This window comes from Thalassophryne amazonica, chromosome 6, assembly GCF_902500255.1.
Source record: "Thalassophryne amazonica chromosome 6, fThaAma1.1, whole genome shotgun sequence".
Lineage (NCBI taxonomy): Eukaryota > Metazoa > Chordata > Actinopteri > Batrachoidiformes > Batrachoididae > Thalassophryne > Thalassophryne amazonica.
The window spans coordinates 5,964,756-5,984,910 of record NC_047108.1 but is presented as its reverse complement, the minus strand read 5'-3'; the positions used below and the strand labels follow the sequence as shown (position 1 = coordinate 5,984,910).

The 20,155-nt window shown below is 40.2% G+C and overlaps 1 protein-coding gene across 19 annotated transcripts in view; it reads left to right on the top strand.

The window, feature by feature from the left end:
* The window catches only part of cacna1db (calcium channel, voltage-dependent, L type, alpha 1D subunit, b), a 497,403-nt gene that overhangs the window by 428,140 nt on the left and 49,108 nt on the right, over window positions 1-20,155 (top strand). For all 19 annotated transcript variants that reach the window (XM_034171706.1, XM_034171704.1, XM_034171703.1 and 16 more), the window contains 6 exons: window positions 5,097-5,188; window positions 5,262-5,421; window positions 5,524-5,651; window positions 12,654-12,750; window positions 12,839-12,941; window positions 18,598-18,699. In XM_034171706.1, coding sequence (XP_034027597.1) covers window positions 5,097-5,188; window positions 5,262-5,421; window positions 5,524-5,651; window positions 12,654-12,750; window positions 12,839-12,941; window positions 18,598-18,699 — 682 coding nt within the window. The remainder of the gene's footprint in view (window positions 1-5,096; window positions 5,189-5,261; window positions 5,422-5,523; window positions 5,652-12,653; window positions 12,751-12,838; window positions 12,942-18,597; window positions 18,700-20,155) is intronic.

Genomic DNA, 20,155 nt, shown 5'->3' with positions numbered 1-20,155 from the left:
GTCTCTTAGTCTTGTCCATCCAAATTGGAAGTCCCAAAAACCAGTTTTATTTGTTATTATCTATCGTCCACCTGGTCGTTACTGTGAGTTTCTCTGTGAATTTTCAGACCTTTTGTCTGACTTAGTGCTTAGCTCAGATAAGATAATTATAGTGGGCGATTTTAATATCCACACAGATGCTGAGAATGACAGCCTCAACACTGCATTTAATCTATTATTAGACTCTATCGGCTTTGCTCAAAAAGTAAATGAGTCCACCCACCACTTTAATCATATCTTAGATCTTGTTCTGACTTATGGTATGGAAATAGAAGATTTAACAGTATTCCCTGAAAACTCCCTTCTGTCTGATCATTTTTTAATAACATTTACATTTACCCTGATGGACTACCCTGCAGTGGGGAATAAGTTTCATTACACTAGAAGTCTTTCAGAAAACGCTGTAACTAGGTTTAAGGATATGATTCCTTCGTTATGTTCTCTAATGTCATATACCAACACAGAGCAGAGTAGCTACCTAAACTCTGTAAGGGAGTTAGAGTATCTCGTCAATAGTTTTACATCCTCTTTGAAGACAACTTTGGATGCTGTAGCTCCTCTGAAAAAGAGAGCTTTAAATCAGAAGTGTCTGACTCCGTGGTATAACTCACAAACTCGTAGCTTAAAGCAGATAACCCGTAAGTTGGAGAGGAAATGGCGTCTCACTAACTTAGAAGATCTTCACTTAGCCTGGAAAAAGAGTTTGTTGCTCTATAAAAAAGCCCTCCGTAAAGCTAGGACATCTTTCTACTCATCACTAATTGAAGAAAATAAGAATAACCTCAGGTTTCTTTTCAGCACTGTAGCTAGGCTGACAAAGAGTCAGAGCTCTATTGAGCTGAGTATTCCATTAACTTTAACTAGTAATGACTTCATGACTTTCTTTGCTAACAAAATTTTGACTATTAGAGAAAAAATTACTCATAACCATCCCAAAGATGTATCGTTATCTTTGGCTGCTTTCAGTGATGCCGGTATTTGGTTAGACTCTTTCTCTCCGGTTGTTCTGTCTGAGTTATTTTCATTGGTTGCTTCGTCCAAACCATCGGCATGTTTATTGGACCCCATTCCTGCCAGGCTGCTCAAGGAAGTCCTACCATTATTTAATGCTTCAATCTTAAATATGATCAATCTATCTTTGTTAGTTGGTTATGTACCACAGGCCTTTAAGGTGGCAGTAATTAAACCATTACTTAAAAAGCCATCACTTGACCCAGCTATCTTAGCTAATTATAGGCCAATTTCCAACCTTCCTTTTCTCTCAAAGATTCTTGAGAGGGTAGTTGTAAAACAGTTAACTGATCACCTGCAGAGGAATGGTCTATTTGAAGAGTTTCAGTCAGGTTTTAGAATTCATCATAGTACAGAAACAGCATTAGTGAAGGTTACAAATGATCTTCTTATGGCTTCGGACAGTGGACTTATCTCTGTGCTTGTTCTGTTGGACCTCAGTGCTGCTTTTGATACTGTTGACCATAAAATTTTATTACAGAGATTAGAGCATGTCATAGGTATTAAAGGCACTGCGCTGCGGTGGTTTGAATCATATTTGTCTAATAGATTACAGTTTGTTCATGTAAATGGGGAATCTTCTTCACAGACTAAAGTTAATTATGGAGTTCCACAAGGTTCTGTGCTAGGACCAATTTTATTCACTTTATACATGCTTCCCTTAGGCAGTATTATTAGACGGTATTGCTTAAATTTTCATTGTTACGCAGATGATACCCAGCTTTATCTATCCATGAAGCCAGAGGATACACACCAATTAGCTAAACTGCAGGATTGTCTTACAGACATAAAGACATGGATGACCTCTAATTTCCTGCTTTTAAACTCAGATAAAACTGAAGTTATTGTACTTGGCCCCACAAATCTTAGAAGCATGGTGTCTAACCAGATCGTTACTCTGGATGGCATTTCCCTGATCTCTAGTAATACTGTGAGAAATCTTGGAGTCATTTTTGATCAGGATATGTCATTCAAAGCGCATATTAAACAAATATGTAGGACTGCCTTTTTGCATTTACGCAATATCTCTAAAATCAGAAAGGTCTTGTCTCAGAGTGATGCTGAAAAACTAATTCATGCATTTATTTCCTCTAGGCTGGACTATTGTAATTCATTATTATCAGGTTGTCCTAAAAGTTCCCTAAAAAGCCTTCAGTTGGTTCAGAATGCTGCAGCTAGAGTACTGACGGGGACTAGCAGGAGAGAGCATATCTCACCCGTGTTGGCCTCTCTTCATTGGCTTCCTGTTAATTCTAGAATAGAATTTAAAATTCTTCTTCTTACTTATAAGGTTTTGAATAATCAGGTCCCATCTTATCTTAGGGACCTCGTAGTACCATATTACCCCATTACAGCGCTTCGCTCTCAGACTGCGGGCTTACTTGTAGTTCCTAGGGTTTGTAAGAGTAGAATGGGAGGCAGAGCCTTCAGCTTTCAGGCTCCTCTCCTGTGGAACCAGCTCCCAATTCAGATCAGGGAGACAGATACCCTCTCTACTTTTAAGATTAGGCTTAAAACTTTCCTTTTCGCTAAGGCTTATAGTTAGGGCTGGATCGGGTGACCCTGGACCATCCCTTGGTTATGCTGCTTTAGACGTAGATTGTGGGGGGGTTCCCATGATGCACTGTTTCTTTCTTTTTTTGCTCCGTATGCATCACTCTGCATTTAATCATTAGTGATCGATCTCTGCCCCCCTTCTCGGCATGTCTTTTTCCTGGTTTTTTCCCTCAGCCCCATCCAGTCTCAGCAGAAGACTGCCCCTCCCTGAGCCTGGTTCTGCTGGAGGTTTCTTCCTGTTAAAAGGGAGTTTTTCCTTCCCACTGTTGCCAAGTGCTTGCTCATAGGGGGTCGTTTTGACCATTGGGGTTTTTCATAATTATTGTATGGCCTTGCCTTACAATATGGAGCGCCTTGGGGCAACTGTTTGTTGTGATTTGGCGCTATATAAGAAAAAAGTTGATTGATTGATAGTAAATCAAGTGTCATGGCCAAGCCAAAAACAAGATCTCAGGCTAAAGAATTTGATAAAACCTTTGACAATGGTTGATGTTTTTAAAGTTTTTGAAGAGCATGGCCTCCTCCTAAGTTCTGTTATTCACACAGTGTGACTGAAATAAAACCTTTGACAATGGTTTATGGTTTTAAAGTTTTTGAAGAGCATGGACAAACTTTACACATAGCGGAATAGCCAGATAAATAAAAACCGACCATACTTTGTTACATTCAAGGGGTGGGGGGTTATTTTCAAGATATAGGATTAATTTTGATGCCAAAATGCTGGTATTAATATTGTGAATCATTTCCCAAGTGGATGTATTGAAATTCTGACTTGTGATTTTACCACCTCCTGCTAGTCTTGACTGTTTTTGACCATGTGTGACTTCATCATATGCCTTCTGAGTGTTTTCATTATAAAGTCATTCATATCAGTCAATCACAAAGAATTTCTGATCAATATGTGGGTGATTCTTAGAGTACGGGCACTTATTATGTCCTTTGATCATATTGTATGAAAAACAGAAAAAAGGGGAAATTTCACACTTTTATAGTTATCTTTACAATGAAAGTGTGTTAAGAAATTTGTTCTAGTAGTCTATGATGACTTTTTCACCTTTTTTCAGCATCATTATATGCAAATATTGCCGTTTTGTGCTTGTCCCACACCCAGACTTTTGATCTTCAATGATAAAAATGAATGGTAAAGAAACGTTTTTTCTAATGTTTTAAAATATCTCTGAATAAAATATCAGTAAAATAATCAAAACATAATTGGGGTATTCAATGTCATACAACTGTTGTGATTTTTTTAAACAAAATGTAGTTGTCCCACACTATTGCCGTAATTTCCACCACAACACTGTAATGTCCCTTTAAACAGTTTGTATGAAAGATTATTTGGGTAGTTTCTATGGAGATAAACAGTGACATCAGAGCACATGTATATAGCGGCAAATTACAACAAACAGTTGCCCCAAGGCGCTTTATATTGTAAGGCAATGGTGTGGTGGAAATTACATTTACAAGGCCAATAGTGCCCGTAGTTAAAGAATCACCCATGTGCTGAATATTGGATATTGAGATAGTGAACTCTTACATGTACCTGGGTGGTGACCTAAACAATAAACTGGACTGGTCAAACAACACTACTGCACTTTATGAGAAAGGCCAGAGCAGACTCTACCTGCTGAGGCGACTCAGGTGCTTTGGACTGCAGGGGCGCTCCGGAGGACCTTCTTGGACTCTGTAGTGGCATCAGCCATTTTTTACGGAGTGGTCTGCTGGAGCAGCAGTATCACAAGTGATGAGAGGAGGAGACTTGATAAAGTGATTAGGAAGGTCAGTTCTGTCCTGGGACGTCCCCTGGACTCAGTGCAGGAGGTGGAGAGAGGAGGATGATGGCTTCTGCAGGAGAAGGCCTCCCGCCCCATGCGTGACACCCTAACTGCACTGGAAAGCTCCTTCAGTGACATGCTGCTCCACCCCAAAATGTGGGGAGGAGTGATACCGCAGGGCTTCCTTCCTGCTGCTGTCAGACTCCACAATACAGTAATACTTGTACACTCATGTACAACAACACTCGTGTAATACTATGAAACATGCTTTCTGCCTGTATATAGTTTAATCTATTCTACTGTATATATTGTTATTCCTCACAAAACGTGACTTTGGTATTTTGATAATTATTTTTCTTTACCTTGTGTTTGCGTATTTGCACTGTTGTTCTGTGAGTGTCCCTGTGCTGCTGTAGCATCATAAATTTCCCCGTCGTGGGACTATTAAAGGATTATCTGATTTTATATAGTCTGAAGGAAATATCTTGACCACAGACACACTGAAAACAACAATCTGCTTCGCTACTTCACCAACACACAGGGTTAAAAAAAGAGAGAGAGAGAAGGTACTGTCCAAATACTTCTGACCTTGACTGTAAATAGCAGGATGCTGTGTGAAACATGGGTGGGTGGGTGTTGTTTATTTCTTTGAATCTGTGTAAGTAGAACATTTGATTCTTTCAGTAGCTTCATTTGATTATTTTTCACTGTAAGGTGTTCGGGAAAATCGCCATGGTGGATGGAACACAAATAAACCGCAACAACAACTTTCAAACCTTTCCTCAGGCTGTGCTGATGCTCTTCAGGTACGTGTAAATTTAAAGTTATTTCTGCTGATAAATGTGTGTAATGTGCCTCCGTTCTACATGTTTCTGTCAGGTGTGCGACAGGGGAGGCGTGGCAGGAGATCATGCTGGCCTGTCTGCCCGGGAAACTGTGCGACTCAGAGTCTGATTACAACCCTGGAGAGGAACGGACCTGCGGCAGTGGCTTCGCCATAATCTACTTCATCAGCTTTTACATGCTCTGCGCCTTCCTGGTAATCTCCACCCTAATCTAGATTCATTCAAGCACAGATGTCCATATTCTTGAATGTGAAGGAACAACGTGAAATGCCAAATTCTGTACGTGCTGCTTTCAGATTATCAACCTGTTTGTGGCCGTTATCATGGACAACTTTGACTACCTGACCCGTGATTGGTCCATTCTTGGGCCGCATCATCTGGATGAGTTTAAGAGGATCTGGTCTGAATATGACCCTGAAGCCAAGTGAGTATTCAGGGAATATTTTGGAGGCAAGGCAAGGCAAATTTATTTATGTAGCACAATTCAACACAAAGTTATTCAAAGTGCTTTACAGAGGCATTAAAAACAACAAACAAGATTTAAAACAATAAAAACAATTGATAAAAGAAAATAAATATTGAAAAATATAGTAATTTTTCAATTTCAATTTATTTTCATTTATATAGCATCAAATCACAACAGAGTTGTCTCAAGGTGCTTGACACAAGTAAGGTCTAACCTTACTAACCCCCAGAGCAACAGTGGTAAGGAAAAACTCCCTCTGAGGAAGACACCTCAAGCAGACCAGACTCAACATAGTAACATAACATAAAATAAAAACAAGCTTTGATCACAGTAAAAAGTACAATAAGAAATGTAAAACAGCAATTTACACTTCAAAAATAAAAAATAAATACAAATATTAATATTTAAGATTAATATTTAGTCTAAGAATATGCTTCAGTAAACAATATTGTTTTTAGCCCAGATTTAAGCCAGTGTAGCAATTTAACGACCGGTGTAATGTGGTCCAATTTCCTGGTGTTTGTAAGAATTCTGGCGGCAGCATTCTGAATCAGCTGCAGCTGTCTGATTGATTTTTTGTTAAGGCCTGTAAATAAACCATTGCAATAATCCAACCTATAAAAAATGAATGCATGAATGAGTTTTTCCATGTCTTGTTTAAACAGAACCCCCCTAATTCTAGCTATATTTTTCAGATGGTAGTAGGCAGATTTGGTAATAAATTTTAAATGGCTGTTAAAATTCAGGTCTGAGTCAATAAAAACACCAAGATTTCTAACTTGATTTGTAGCTGTCAATGACATAGAGCCAAGGATGGCACTGATCTTTGCCCTTTCATTTCTGGGACCAAAAATTAATACCTTTGTCTTTTCTGGGTTTAGCTGGAGAAATTTTTGGCACATCCAATCATTGATTTGATGAATACAGTTACTCAGTGAGAGTAAAGGACTGTAACCATGTGATGACACTGAGATATAGAGTTGCATGTCATCAGCATACATATGATAGGAAATGTTGTGATGTTCCATAATCTGGGCTAGGGGTAGCATATAGATATTGAATAAAAGCAGTTCAAGAATGGACCCTTGAGGAACCCCACATGTAATCGCCGTTCACTAAGATTCATGGTTACCAATTGACACAAAGAAGTCCCTATCTTGTAAATAAGATTTAAACCATTGCAACACAGTGCCGGTGAGTCTCACCCACTTTTCCAATCTACTACGTAATATATTATGATCAACTGTAATATGTATATGTCGCGGACATGAACGAGCGAAGATCGTCAGAATCTTACCATGTCATTTAGGTCCTTCAGACTTTATTTTGAGTAAATGCTTCAGGGGAGCATTAGCATGGCAAAAACCTTTCAGCTTCTGGGGGGCTCCGCTTCCCCAGACCCCCCGCCTTTTTAAGCATTTTTCTTTATTTCCCTCTCACATGCCTGGAAAAGCTCCTCACCATCTAACCATGTCCTTAAGACTGTTTTCAGTAAAATGGTTCTTGGGAGCATTAGCATGACTAAAACCTTTCAGCGCCCTTTTAAGCATTTTCCTTATTTTGCCTTTCAGCTGACCCCCCTAATTACAGCCCTCTTAACCCTTTGCCACTTTAAGCATTTTTTTAATGTAGATGTAAATTAATATTCAAAGTTTTCAGCAAGTTGACAGTAGGGCTGTACAATACGGCCAACTTATCGTATCACCATATTGTCATATCAGTATGATATAAGATATGACTATGATTTGACACAAAATGCAGCAACAGTGAAAATTAAACATTCTTAAACAAAACAGTAATAATACCACCACACTCATTTTGCACTCATCATAAGGTTAGGATACTGTGCCCTCCAAAAGTATTGGAACACTTGGAATTTCACACATTTTAATTTGTTTATGCCATTTTAAATACAACAAATACATAAATAAATAAATAAAGAATAAAAAATTCTACAATTATCTTCCTCAAACTCAGACTGAAAGCAAATCTCTAAAACTTGATAAAACCTGTAAATAATAATCAGTTTTATTGCTAGTTTTCTTTAGACAAGTCAGGGGATGGAAACATGAACATTTCCAAGTCACTGAATATGTCTTGGACTTTATTTACATCAATTATGAAGAAATACAAAAGTTTCTTTCACCAAAACATCAAATCTAGTCTTTCATCTCAAATGTACTTTCTGTCAAACTGTAGCTGAACTTTCAGGTCTTCTTTTTAATAAAATCCTCCTCTACACCACTTCATCAGGAAGCTGGATTATATATTTTTAATTAATTTATATCAAGTTGTAGAGATTTGCTTTCAGTTTGAGTTAAGGAAGATAATTTTAGAAAAAAAATGTATCTGAAATGGAATAAACAAATTAAAATGTGTGAAATACCAAGTGTTCCAATACTTTTGAGGACAATTGAGAAACAGTGAGAAGCAGCAACTTACATCTCATATATAGTGCAGCATATAAGAGAATATTTAAAGTGGAATCCTGCAAATGGTGATACAAGCACCAAATTCGGCACAAATAATCCATAGACATGAACTCTTGTAAAAACTGACTGGCCACTTGAATTTTCAATAGGCAGCCAGGTAGGGGTCAGTTGAAGCCCTGCAAGTCCTATCTCACAGGGTACAATTGTTGGAGAGCAGTTGGAGACGTGAATTAGCAACCAAACACGTGAATGAGCAAGATTGTAAGTAACATTGAGTCCCTTCGGCTGTTGCCTTGTTTTTTTCACTCAGGTTGCCTTATGAATCATTAAATGATTCCATCTGCTCAAAGTGATATTAATCAGTGAAATCACCTGGTGGAGTCAGTGGCTGCAAAGAAAACCTGCACCCTCTTGGCCCTTTCTGGAACAACTTGTCCACCTCTGGTATAAACTGTCCAAAAAAGCTTATTTGCATTTTGTGAGGTAAACTGTCCATGCAGTCGGACACTCCTCAGTGGCAACAAGAAACATTTTATTCTGAGCTGCAATCGTCCAGGTCCAAGGTGGATCTGCATGTTGATTTGGCACAAGTTTTATGCTGGATGCCCTTCCTGATGCAACTCCACATTACATGGAGAATGTGGCAGTGGTGGCCTTGAACTGAGACCTTCCACTCTGGAAACAAGTGCACTAAACAGGGAGGTGATGGTCTAGTGGTTAAGGTGTTGGGCTTGAGTCCAGAAGATCATGGGTTCAAATCCCCACCTGACTGGAAGATCACTAAGGGCCCTTGGGCAAGGCCTTTAATCCGCTATTGCTCCCGGTGTGTAATGAGCGCCTTGTATGGCAGCACCCTGACATCGGGGTGAATGTGAGGCATAATTGTAAAGCGCTTTGAGCGTCTGATTCAGATGGAAAAGCGCTATATAAATGCAGTCCATTTACTAAACCACTTGGCCACCACCAAGTAATTAAATTTTACTATAATGAATTAGGCCAGCACAGTGTATTAGTGGTTAGCACTGTTGCCTCACAACAAGATGGTCATGGATCAACTCCCACCTGTGGCTTTTCTATGTGGATTTTGCATGTTCTCCCCGTGTTTGTGTGGGTTCGCCCGTGACTACTAATTGGAGTAAACGGGTATACAACCCCTGGCAAAAATTATGGAATCACCGGCCTCGGAGGATGTTCATTCAGTTGTTTAATTTTGTAGAAAAAAAAGCAGATCACAGACATGACACAAAACTAAAGTCATTTCAAATGACAAATTTCTGGCTTTAAGAAACACTATAAGACATCAAGAAAAAAAGATTGTGGCAGTCAGTAACGGTTACTTTTTTAGACCAAGCAGAGGAAAAAAATATGGAATCACTCAATTCTGAGGAAAAAATTATGGAATCACCCTGTAAATTTTCATCCCCCAAACTAACACCTGCATCAAATCAGATCTACTCGTTGACATTGACCCTATGCCATGACATTGACCCTATGTGTCTTTTTACAAGGAATGTTTTCGCAGTTTTTGCTCTATGGCAAGATGCATTATCATCTTGAAAAATGATTTCATCATCCCCAAACATCCTTTCAATTGTCCAAAATATCAACGTAAACTTGTGCATTTATTGATGATGTAATGACAGTCATCTCCCCAGTGCCTTTACCTTACATGCAGCCCCATATCATCAATGACTGTGGAAATTTACATGTTCTCTTCAGGCAGTCATCATTATAAATCTAATTGGAACGGCACCAAACAAAAGTTCCAGCATCATCACCTTGCCCAATGCAGATTCGAGATTCATCACTGAATATGACTTTCATCCAGTCATCCACAGTCCACGAATGCTTTTCCTTAGCCCATTGTAACCTTGTTTTTTTTCTGTTTAGGTGTTAATGATGGCTTTTGTTTAGCTTTTCTGTATGTAAATCCCATTTCCTTTAGGCGGTTTCTTACAGTTCGGTCACAGACGTTGACTCCAGTTTCCTCCCATTCGTTCCTCATTTGTTTTGTTGTGCATTTTTCGATTTTTGAGACATATTGTTTTAAGTTTTCTGTCTTGATGCTTTGATGTCTTCCTTGGTCTACCAGTATGTTTGCCTTTAACAACCTTCCCATGTTGTTTGTATTTGGTCCAGACTTTAGACACAGCTGACTGTGAATAACCAACATCTTTTGCAACATTGCGTGATGATTTACCCTCTTTAAAGAGTTTGATAATCCTCTCCTTTGTTTCAATTGACATCTCTCGTGTTGGAGCCACGATTCATGTCAGTCCACTTGGTGCAACAGCTCTCCAAGGTGTGATCACTCCTTTTTAGATGCAGACTAATGAGCAGATCTGATTTGATGCAGGTGTTAGTTTTGGGGATGAAAATTTACAGGGTGAATCCATAATTTTTTCCTCAGAATTGAGTGATTCCATATTTTTTTCCTCTGCTTGGTCTAAAAAAGTAACCGTTACTGACTGCCACAATCTTTTTTTCTTGATTTCTTATAGTGTTTCTTAAAGCCAGAAAGTTGCCATTTGAAATGACTTTAGTTTTGTGTCATGTCTGTGATCTGCTTTTTTTCTACAAAATTAAACAACTGAATGAACATCCTCAGAGGCTGGTGATTCCATAATTTTTGCCAGGGGTTGTAGAAAAATAGAGCGTATGTTGGAAAATGTTGAACTCGTCCTCTTCAGAAAAGTGTCCAAAATAAATCTGTTCTTCGTGTTGCTGCTTCAGTAACGGGTTAAGGCGCAACACTCCAAAAAAGGTAAAATAAACTCAAAAATATATAAAACATGGCAACTTAAAGAACATTCTACTAACTAGTCAGTATGTCCACTAACACCTGAAACATTCTTTCTCTATAAAGTTTTCAAGTTCATAACGCTGTAGAAGCTTCTGGAATGTTTTTAGAATCGCACCGAGTGTGTCTGTGACAGAATTGTGTTATAGGTTGGATCTCTGGGCCGCCATATGTCCCTGAGACTCCATGACAACAGTTCCGTTACACTCAGAGCAGTTGTGATTTTTGTAGTCTCTGTTTTTTTTTTGTCTGTTGTGGGAGGAGTTTATATAATGTTTTTTATTTATGTGTAGGATCTTTTTATGTTTTTTTTAGGTCAGGTTGTCTTCTGCGTTTACAGTTCTGGAGAGTTCTGTTTTCATCAAACCATATGTTAGCATTCTTAATCCCAGTATTATTTGAATTTAATTTACACTGTGGTCTATTATTTTAGCTTCATGATGTCCAACCCCATTGCACCTCGATGCCTTGTCAGTTTAGCTCACGTGCGCTGAGGATTAGAGTGCCTTAATTGAGAGAGTGGCGTCAACTCAGAACATGGCGCCATTTTGGTTCCAACTGTGTTGAACTACTGAATGTTTTCAACATTTTTTAAATCATTTAGTGACATACAGCAACACATCCAGGTACAGGTGCTATCACAATAAATATAAAAATAGTTAAGCTATCAAATGTACATAAATTTACAATTTATGATGATTTATTTAATTAATTTAAAGCCTGACTTATGCTTCTGCAACTCTGTAACTGTGTCGTGCACTGACGTGCGTGACAGTTTTAAAGTTCTCTGTCTCTGGATTATGTTTTATTATGGATTAATTTGACCCTCTACAAGCTTTTCTTTCTACAATCATCACCTCCAAATCAAAGGTTAGCTGGACAATTTCTTTTACTAACTTTGTGCTGTAAAGTTGTGGACTTTTCTGATCCATTTTAATCAGTGTGCGCACTTCAAAAACTATTACAATATGATGGCAGACAAAGTAGTCAAAGTAGAAAAGTGTCAAATCACAGCTTTTTGTGTCTGATTTAACAGGTGCACCTCAGGCTGCAGCTGTGTCTGAGTACTGTGTGAAAAAAAATGACCGGTTGGGTTTTTAATCACAGAAATGACTCTGGTCCCACATGCGAGCGGTTTAATGGAAATACATTGCGATCGGACAGGACATTTTATCAGATGTGAGCGAAAAATCTGTAGTACAAAATCTGTTATATACAGTGTTTATTACATGGAAAACAATACAAAAACTTTGGGACTTTTTTTGTCGGGTGACTGTGAATATCTGGTTTATACAATGACGGTTTAGGTGAGTTTTACTGTACATGGGACTGAAAAAAAAATTTACCTCTCAAAACTTTGATGATGAAGTCGCTTTGATCCCTCACAGCTGACTTTATTTTCCCAAATTTTTCTTCTGTTCAGATCTGAAGGGAATCTGTACATCTTGAAGCCCTTGTTGTGTCTTTTTGTGCCTCCAAATGCACAACAACCTGGCCTTTTCAGCAAATAAATAAATAAAATAGCTGAATTTACATGCAAACAGATTAATAGTGAATGCTATTAATCCCAAGTTGGCACCATGAGTCATGACTCATCATGACTCATGTCGCCACGCTCTCAATTAAGGAACTCTACTGAGGTTTGATGTCTTAACAGCTTTCACATCCTTCAAGGTGATTTTAGCGCCCCCGACTGGCTGAGCTGTGTATTATTTTTCTTGTTTTCAGGGGCAGGATAAAACACTTGGATGTGGTGACCCTGCTGAGACGGATCCAGCCTCCTCTGGGCTTTGGCAAGCTCTGTCCCCACAGGGTGGCCTGTAAGGTAACAAACGCACTTTTACAGAAAGAGAAATCCATCATCAGAGTCCATTTTTGTGTTTTGACTGATGACACCCCCCATGTGATTGCAGCGGCTGGTGGCGATGAACATGCCACTGAACAGTGACGGGACAGTAATGTTTAATGCCACTTTGTTTGCTCTAGTCCGCACTGCTCTGAAGATTAAGACTGACGGTGAGTCTCAACCATCAACCTCCCGACATTAAACACGGTTAGGGTCCTATCTCACAGGGTGCAATTGTTGGAAAGCAGTTGGAGACGCAAATGAGCAACCAAACAAGTGAACGAGCAAGATTGTAAGTAACATTGTGAGTCCCTTTGGCTATTGCCTTGTTTTTTTTCACTTGGGTTGTCGATTGCAGATCCAAAGTTGACATCCAAGGTGCATGTTGATTTGGCGCAGATACGTCCAGCTTTTTGGCTCTGATGGACATATGACATATTCCAGAGCACAGCATTTAGCAGAAAGAATTTCCCAAGTTAAAGACACATATGTGCACTGTTGGAGCTCGATATTATCAGACTTACTGGCACGTGGCTGGACACAAGTGCGGTATTCAGATGTCAGAGTAACAGAGTTTAATGTAGTCAGGTGGGGTTTGATACACAAAAAGGCAGGTCGAGTTAAACAACAGTAACCAAAACATGAGGCACAGACAGGGTACAAAAAACAGGCAAGCAGGTCAAAAACACAGGTAGGCAAAACAAGGCAAAAACACACTAAAGATACACCTTCGAAAGAGGTTCAAGGCACATCAGTCTCACAAACTGATAAGAAACAGGGTGAAACTTAAAGAAAGGGAGTGAAAAGGAGCAAATGTAAAACAGGTGTGTGAGGAAGGAAGGACGTGGAACAGGGCATGGCAAGCAAGAAGGAGGACAGGAGGGAAACGCGCAACATACAACAGACAAGAAAAGTCCCTCAACACAAAACCCAAGCAACAAATAACAACCGATAATAACAACATCATACTAAAATAAAAACACTCCCCACAACCCGAATTGTGACCAATATGAGCAGTGTGCATCGTTTCATAAAAGCATGTTGCCATATTTTCACCTTGTTCGTACATCACTTATGAGCACCGCACGCCCTCGGAGGGGGGAGACAGCGGGGGTGGGGGTGGGGGAAGAGAGACAGAGCACACTCCAGATAAAAAAAGATTAAAAGCGACAGTGCGGTGCTCTCCACTACTGCTGAATTGTGCGCCTCAATAAAAAACAAAACATAAGCCTGTGCTTGTGCCCCCCCCCGTGTTCTTATGAATATCTCATGTTAGCAGTCACAGCAAGTACATTCAGCAATGACTCTGAGAGCGTACTGGGAGGAGCCAACTTTGAAAAATTCAAAATCCAGGTGCGATGCCCTGCAAGTGAAGCGAGGGAAGAGCACCACCCCATGAGCGTTGTGCAAAATCAATCGATTTCCCTCGCAATTGCCGTTCGCAAGCTGTGGCAGCCCAATGAGATAAGACTCTAACTCATGACATCTATGACTACGTATTTAAAGTCTTCCTGAAAAACAAAATACAGTGCCAGTAGAAAGAGGTTTGATGCCAAAAACCAAACTATCTTGTCAGTGCCTTTTATTCATTTATTTGTTTTGCTTTCGGCTTGTCCCTGGGGCTCGAGGTTGATCTGCTGTAGGTCCATGTGAGGATTTGGCATCAGTTTTACGCCTCAGCCTCTAGTTGTAAAAATGCAGTACAAACACAAGTACTAATTAGGATCTACTTGTTATGTTTCGGACGCGGTCGGAGCACCGACCCAGCGTTTGAAAGGACCCAGCATAAAATAAGCAGAGCACGGTTCAAAGGATAACAGAATTTAATAAACATAACAGTGAGTGACGTGCTAAACAACTAAAACGTCCGCGGTCTGGTGAGGTGGAAACACGGCGCGCTCTCAACAGCGCAAACGGTCCGGAGCCACAGCAGTTCGGACCCAGTGACCCCGCCAACACCCCCCAGGTGGCCGCGACAAACCAAGTCTGTGAAGAAAGAAAACATGGAGGTGAGTCCAACTCCACACAGAGAGACACAACTCAAAGGTGCACGCAATCAGCAAACACTTCCTGGCTTAAATCTATACATCAGCTTCTCACCCTGCAGGCACAGAACAACTCAGTTCAAATCTCCACTGCAGCAGAAGCTGATTAGACAATTAGCATAACGTGACAGCTCAATAACACAAGGTGTGAGGGACACCAAATCCACTGTCATTACTTCATAAAAGTCACCAAAACCAAATTACCTCAGGAAGTGTGCTGAAGAGCGTGAGACCTCACCCAATCCTCCTTCACAGACTGTGGCGTCAAACCTGGAGCGGTCTCTGCGTCCGTAATGGTGAGATTGTTCTCCTGACGTCGATCTCACACGTCTGCTCACAAGGTCGAGTCTCTGGCAATCACACACTGTGCTGATCAAGACAGAATACACCACAGCTGTGAGTCCTGATGACCTGCATGTGAAAACAAGCCTCAGGTGTTCAGGGTGAGGTCCTAATGCTCAGCCACTCAGTCCTGAATGCATACCACCTGGTGGGAGAAACAGAAAACAAAAACCAAGCCAGCCAAACACCCGAGCCCACAACACTACTCTGGTGAACTCGTCAGATCTGATGGATTCCAATGTGCACAGAGTGTGACGGCTGCACGTGTCAGTGACTTAATATCAGGGATGACATAAGACCCCAATTCCAATGAAGTTGGGACATTGTGTAAAATGTAAATAAAAACAGAATACAATGATTTGCAAATCCTCTTCAACCTATATTCAATTGAATACACCACAAATACAAGATATTTAATGTTCAAACTGATAAACTTTATTGTTTTTGTGCAAATATTTGCTCATTTTGAAATGGATGCCTGCAGCATGTTTCAAAAAAGCTGGGACAGTGGTATGTTTACCACTGTGTTACATCACCTTTCGTTCTAACAACACTCAATAAGCATTTGGGAACTGAGGACACTAATTGTTGAAGCTTTGTAGGTGGAATTCTTTCCCATTCTTGCTTGATGTACGACTTCAGTTGTTCAACAGTCCGGGGTCTCCGTTGTCATATTTTGTGCTTCATAATGCACCACACATTTTCAGTGGGTGACAGGTCTGGACTGCAGGCAGGCCAGTCTAGTACCTGCACTCTTTTACTACGAAGCCATGCTGTTGTAACACGTGCAGAATGTGGCTTGGCATTGTCTTGCTGAAATAAGCAGGGACGTCCCTGAAAAAGACGTTGCTTGGATGGCAGCATGTGTTGCTCCAAAACCTGGATGTACCTTTCAGCATTGATGGTGCCATCACAGATGTGTAAGTTGTCCATGTCATGGGCACTAACACACCCCCATACCATCACAGATGCTGGCTTTTGAACTTTGCGCTGGTAACAATCTGGATGTTCTTTTTCCTCTTTTGTCCGGAGGACACAACGTCCATGATTTCCAAAAACAATTTGAAGTGTGGACTCATCAGACCACAACACACTTTTCCAATTTGCGTCTGTCCATTTCAAATGAGCTCGGGCCCAGAGAAGGCGGTGGCATTTCTGGATGTTGTTGATGTATGGCTTTTCATTTTGCATGGTAGAGTTTTAACTTGCACTTGTAGATGTAGTGACGAACTGTGTTAACTGACAATGGTTTTCTGAAGTGTTCCTGAGCCCACGCAGTAAGATCCTTTACACAGTGATGTCATTTTTAATGCAGTGCCGCCTCAGGGATCGAAGGTCACGGGCATTCAGCGTTGTTTTTCAGCCTTGCCGCTTACGTGTAGAAAGTTCTCCAGATTCTCTGAATCTTCTGATTATATTATGGACTGTAGATGAAGAAATCCCTAAATTCCTCACAATTGAATGTTGAGAAACATTGTTCTTAAACTGTTGGACTATTTTTTCACATAGTTGTTCACAAAGTGGTGATCCTCACCCCATCTTTGCTTGTGAACAGCTGAGCCTTTTGGGGATGCTCCTTTTATACCAAATCATGACACCTGTTTCCGATTAACCTGTTCACCTGTGGAATGTTCCAAACAGGTGTTCTTTAAGCATTCATCAACTTTCCCAGTCTTTTTTGTTGCTGCTGTCCCAACTTTTTTGAAACGTGTTGCAGGCATCCATTTCAAAATGAGCAAATATTTGCACAACAACAAACAAGTCTATCAGTTTGAACATTAAATATCTTGTCTTTGTGGTGTATTCAATTGAATATAGGTTGAAGAGGATTGGCAAATCATTGTATTCTGTTTTTATTTACATTTCACACAATGTCCCAACTTCATTGGAATGGGGGTTGTACTTAAAAGTTCTAAGGAGATCTGTTACTGTCCTATTTATCTGCTATTCTCCCCACACCTGTCCTTAATAGAGTAGTAGAGTTCACCACAAAGGCTCAACTCATCCAGCACCTCAAGGGAAAACAAAGAAGTAGAAAGGCCTGGACAGGCTCTGAGGCCAATCATTCTGGTGCTTATGTAACGGTGGCCACCAGGAGGTGCTGCTGAGCTGCAGTAAGAACCTGTACAATGCTGTAGAAACTGTTATAGTAAGTATTCTCCATGAAGGTGGAGAATGCAGTCAAACTTTGGGCAAATTAGGATGCAGTAAGAATTATATTAAATAAGGACATATTAATGAATGCATTGACATATGTGGTACAGACTCATGGAGCATATTTGAGTGTGTCTTTATCATAGAGCCAGGCATGTTGAGAGGAGAGCTGTTTCTCTGCATGTGAACACAAGAAAACCTGCAGAAGAAATTTAAAGAGTATCATCTGGCACAGTACTGATTAGGACAGCACAGAGGCAGTGAGAATGCAGCATGCATGTGTGCAATGTGATTCTTAGTGGAAAGAACCCGTGATTATGTACATTGTAAGAAAGTAGTGGGAAAGTGTTACAAGCTGAGAACAAGCTGACAAGTGAGAACACAACAGCGACGTAATCAAGGCAGAGTATGGACTTGAAAATGGCACATTTTTCAATTTGACCACCTCCTCACTGTAGACATCAAAATTTTCAGAACACAATGCATTCTTCATGGTCTTCATTTAAGTGCCCTTAGCACCGGATGAGAGTCTACGACGTTCCCTAGACGACTCCAGAGTCCATCACACATTACCGCTCCAGTCAAAGCCGGTCCAGTCTTTCCAGTGTCAGTCCAACTGTTTTAGTACTGTGCTAAAAGAAGAAAGAAAAACCAACAAGTTTGGGATGCTACTTGCAGCAGCAATATAGTGGCAGAAGCTCTCCTCTGGAGGTGAACAGATGAAAGAAAAAACACCTGAGGATGAAAAAGGCAAACTGATAGAACATTTCAAACAGAAATCTTACCCAGTTTGAGTCAGTCTGAGGTCTTAGCCAAGGGCTACCTTTTGCCCATTAAACTCAAACATGTTTCAGTGGATCTCATTATAGCCACATACTCTGCCAATCGGAACAGCAAAATCCCAGAGACAGAGTTTCAGTGAAAGACTCTGCAGCACTAAACCTCCATCCTCACCACACAGGAGACCAGAGACATCTCAACAGTTGGAGAAGACAAAACTACCACAATTCTTCAGCCTATATAAGCAGATGCACAGTTGTCCTCAACTCCACACGTTACCAGGTGGAATCGCTGTGTAAATAGTTGTAATAAAGTTGTTGTGTGTTCTAAGACACAGCCTTTCTCCTGGAGAACCACACACACATTCTGTTAAACACAACAGCCACATTAAAATGAAAGTCACGCCTTCATATTTTTTCCAGTAATATATTTACCAGTTATCCTGCAAAATTACCTTAAACTCTTAAATGTTACTTTGTACTTTTTCTACTGTTTCATTTCCAAGGAAACCTGGAACAAGCCAATGAGGAACTGAGAGCTGTGATCAAGAAGATCTGGAAGAGGACCAGCATGAAGCTGCTGGACCAAGTCGTGCCCCCTGCAGGCGGTTAGTGGTCATTACACACAGGCATATGCAGGCAGTAACGGTGCTCATTTGCATGCAGATTACAGGCTGACCTCCTGTTGTTTTACTTAATTTGAATATTTCCTGCCTCTCCTGTGTATTAATAATGGCAACGGCACTCATGAAGGACAGCTGCTTGCAGACAGAACAACATGCATCACATCATGCATACAGTATCCATAATATCACATTACTTTGCATTTGTTGTTTCTCTTTGTTCCGTTTCTGTTTGTGCTCATTTGCATTTACAGAACAGGAAATTATTTCTGTGCTGATGTGACTTAATATAACCCCAGTTCCAGTGAAGTTGGGACGTTGTGTAATATGTAAATAAAAACAGAATACAATGATTTGCAAATCTTCTTCAACCTATATTCAACTGAATACACAACAAAGACAAGATATTTAATGTTTAAACTGATAAACTTTATTGTTTTTGTGCAAATATTTGCTCATTTTGAAATGGATGCCTGCAACATGTTTCAAAAAAGTTGGGACAGTGGTATGTTTTCCACTGTGTTAAATCACCTTTCCTTCTAACAACACTCAATAAGCATTTGGGAACTGAGGACACTAATTGTTGAAGCTTTGTAGGTGGAATTCTTTCCCATTCTTGCTTGATGTACGACTTCAGTTGTTCAACAGTTCGGGGTCTCCGTTGTCGTATTTTGCGCTTCATAATGCGCCACACATTTTCAGTGGGCGACAGGTCTGGACTGCAGGCAGGCCAGTCTAGTACCCGCACTCTTTTACTACGAAGCCACGCTGTTGTAACACGTGCAGAATGTGACTTGGCATTGTCTTGCTGAAATAAGCAGGGACGTCCCTGAAAAAGACGTTGCTTGGATGGCAGCATGTGTTGCTCCAAAACCTGGATGTACCTTTCAGCATTGATGGTGCCATCACAGATGTGTAAGTTTCCCATGACATGGGCAACTTACACATCTGTGATGGTATGGGGGTGTGTTAGTGCCCATGGCAAGTGACGGCTTTTTAAGTAATGGTTTAATTACTGCCACCTTAAAAGCCAACTAATAAAGATAGATTGATCATATTTAAGATCGAAGTATTAAATAATGGTAGGGCTTCCTTCAGCAGCCTGGTAGGAATGGGGTCTAATAGACATGTTGATGGTTTGGATGAAGTAACTAATGAAAATAACTCAGACAGAACAATCGGAGAGAAAGAGTCTAACCAAATACCGACATCACTGAAAGCAGCCAAAGATAACGATACGTCTTTGGGATGGTTATGAGTAATTTTTTCTCTAATAGTTAAAATTTTATTAGCAAAGAAAGTCATGAAGTCATTACTAGTTAAAGTTAAAGGAATACTCGGCTCAATAGAGCTCTGACTCTTTGTCAGCCTGGCTACAGTGCTGAAAAGAAACCTGGGGTTGTTCTTATTTTCTTCAATTAGTGATGAGTAGTAAGATGCC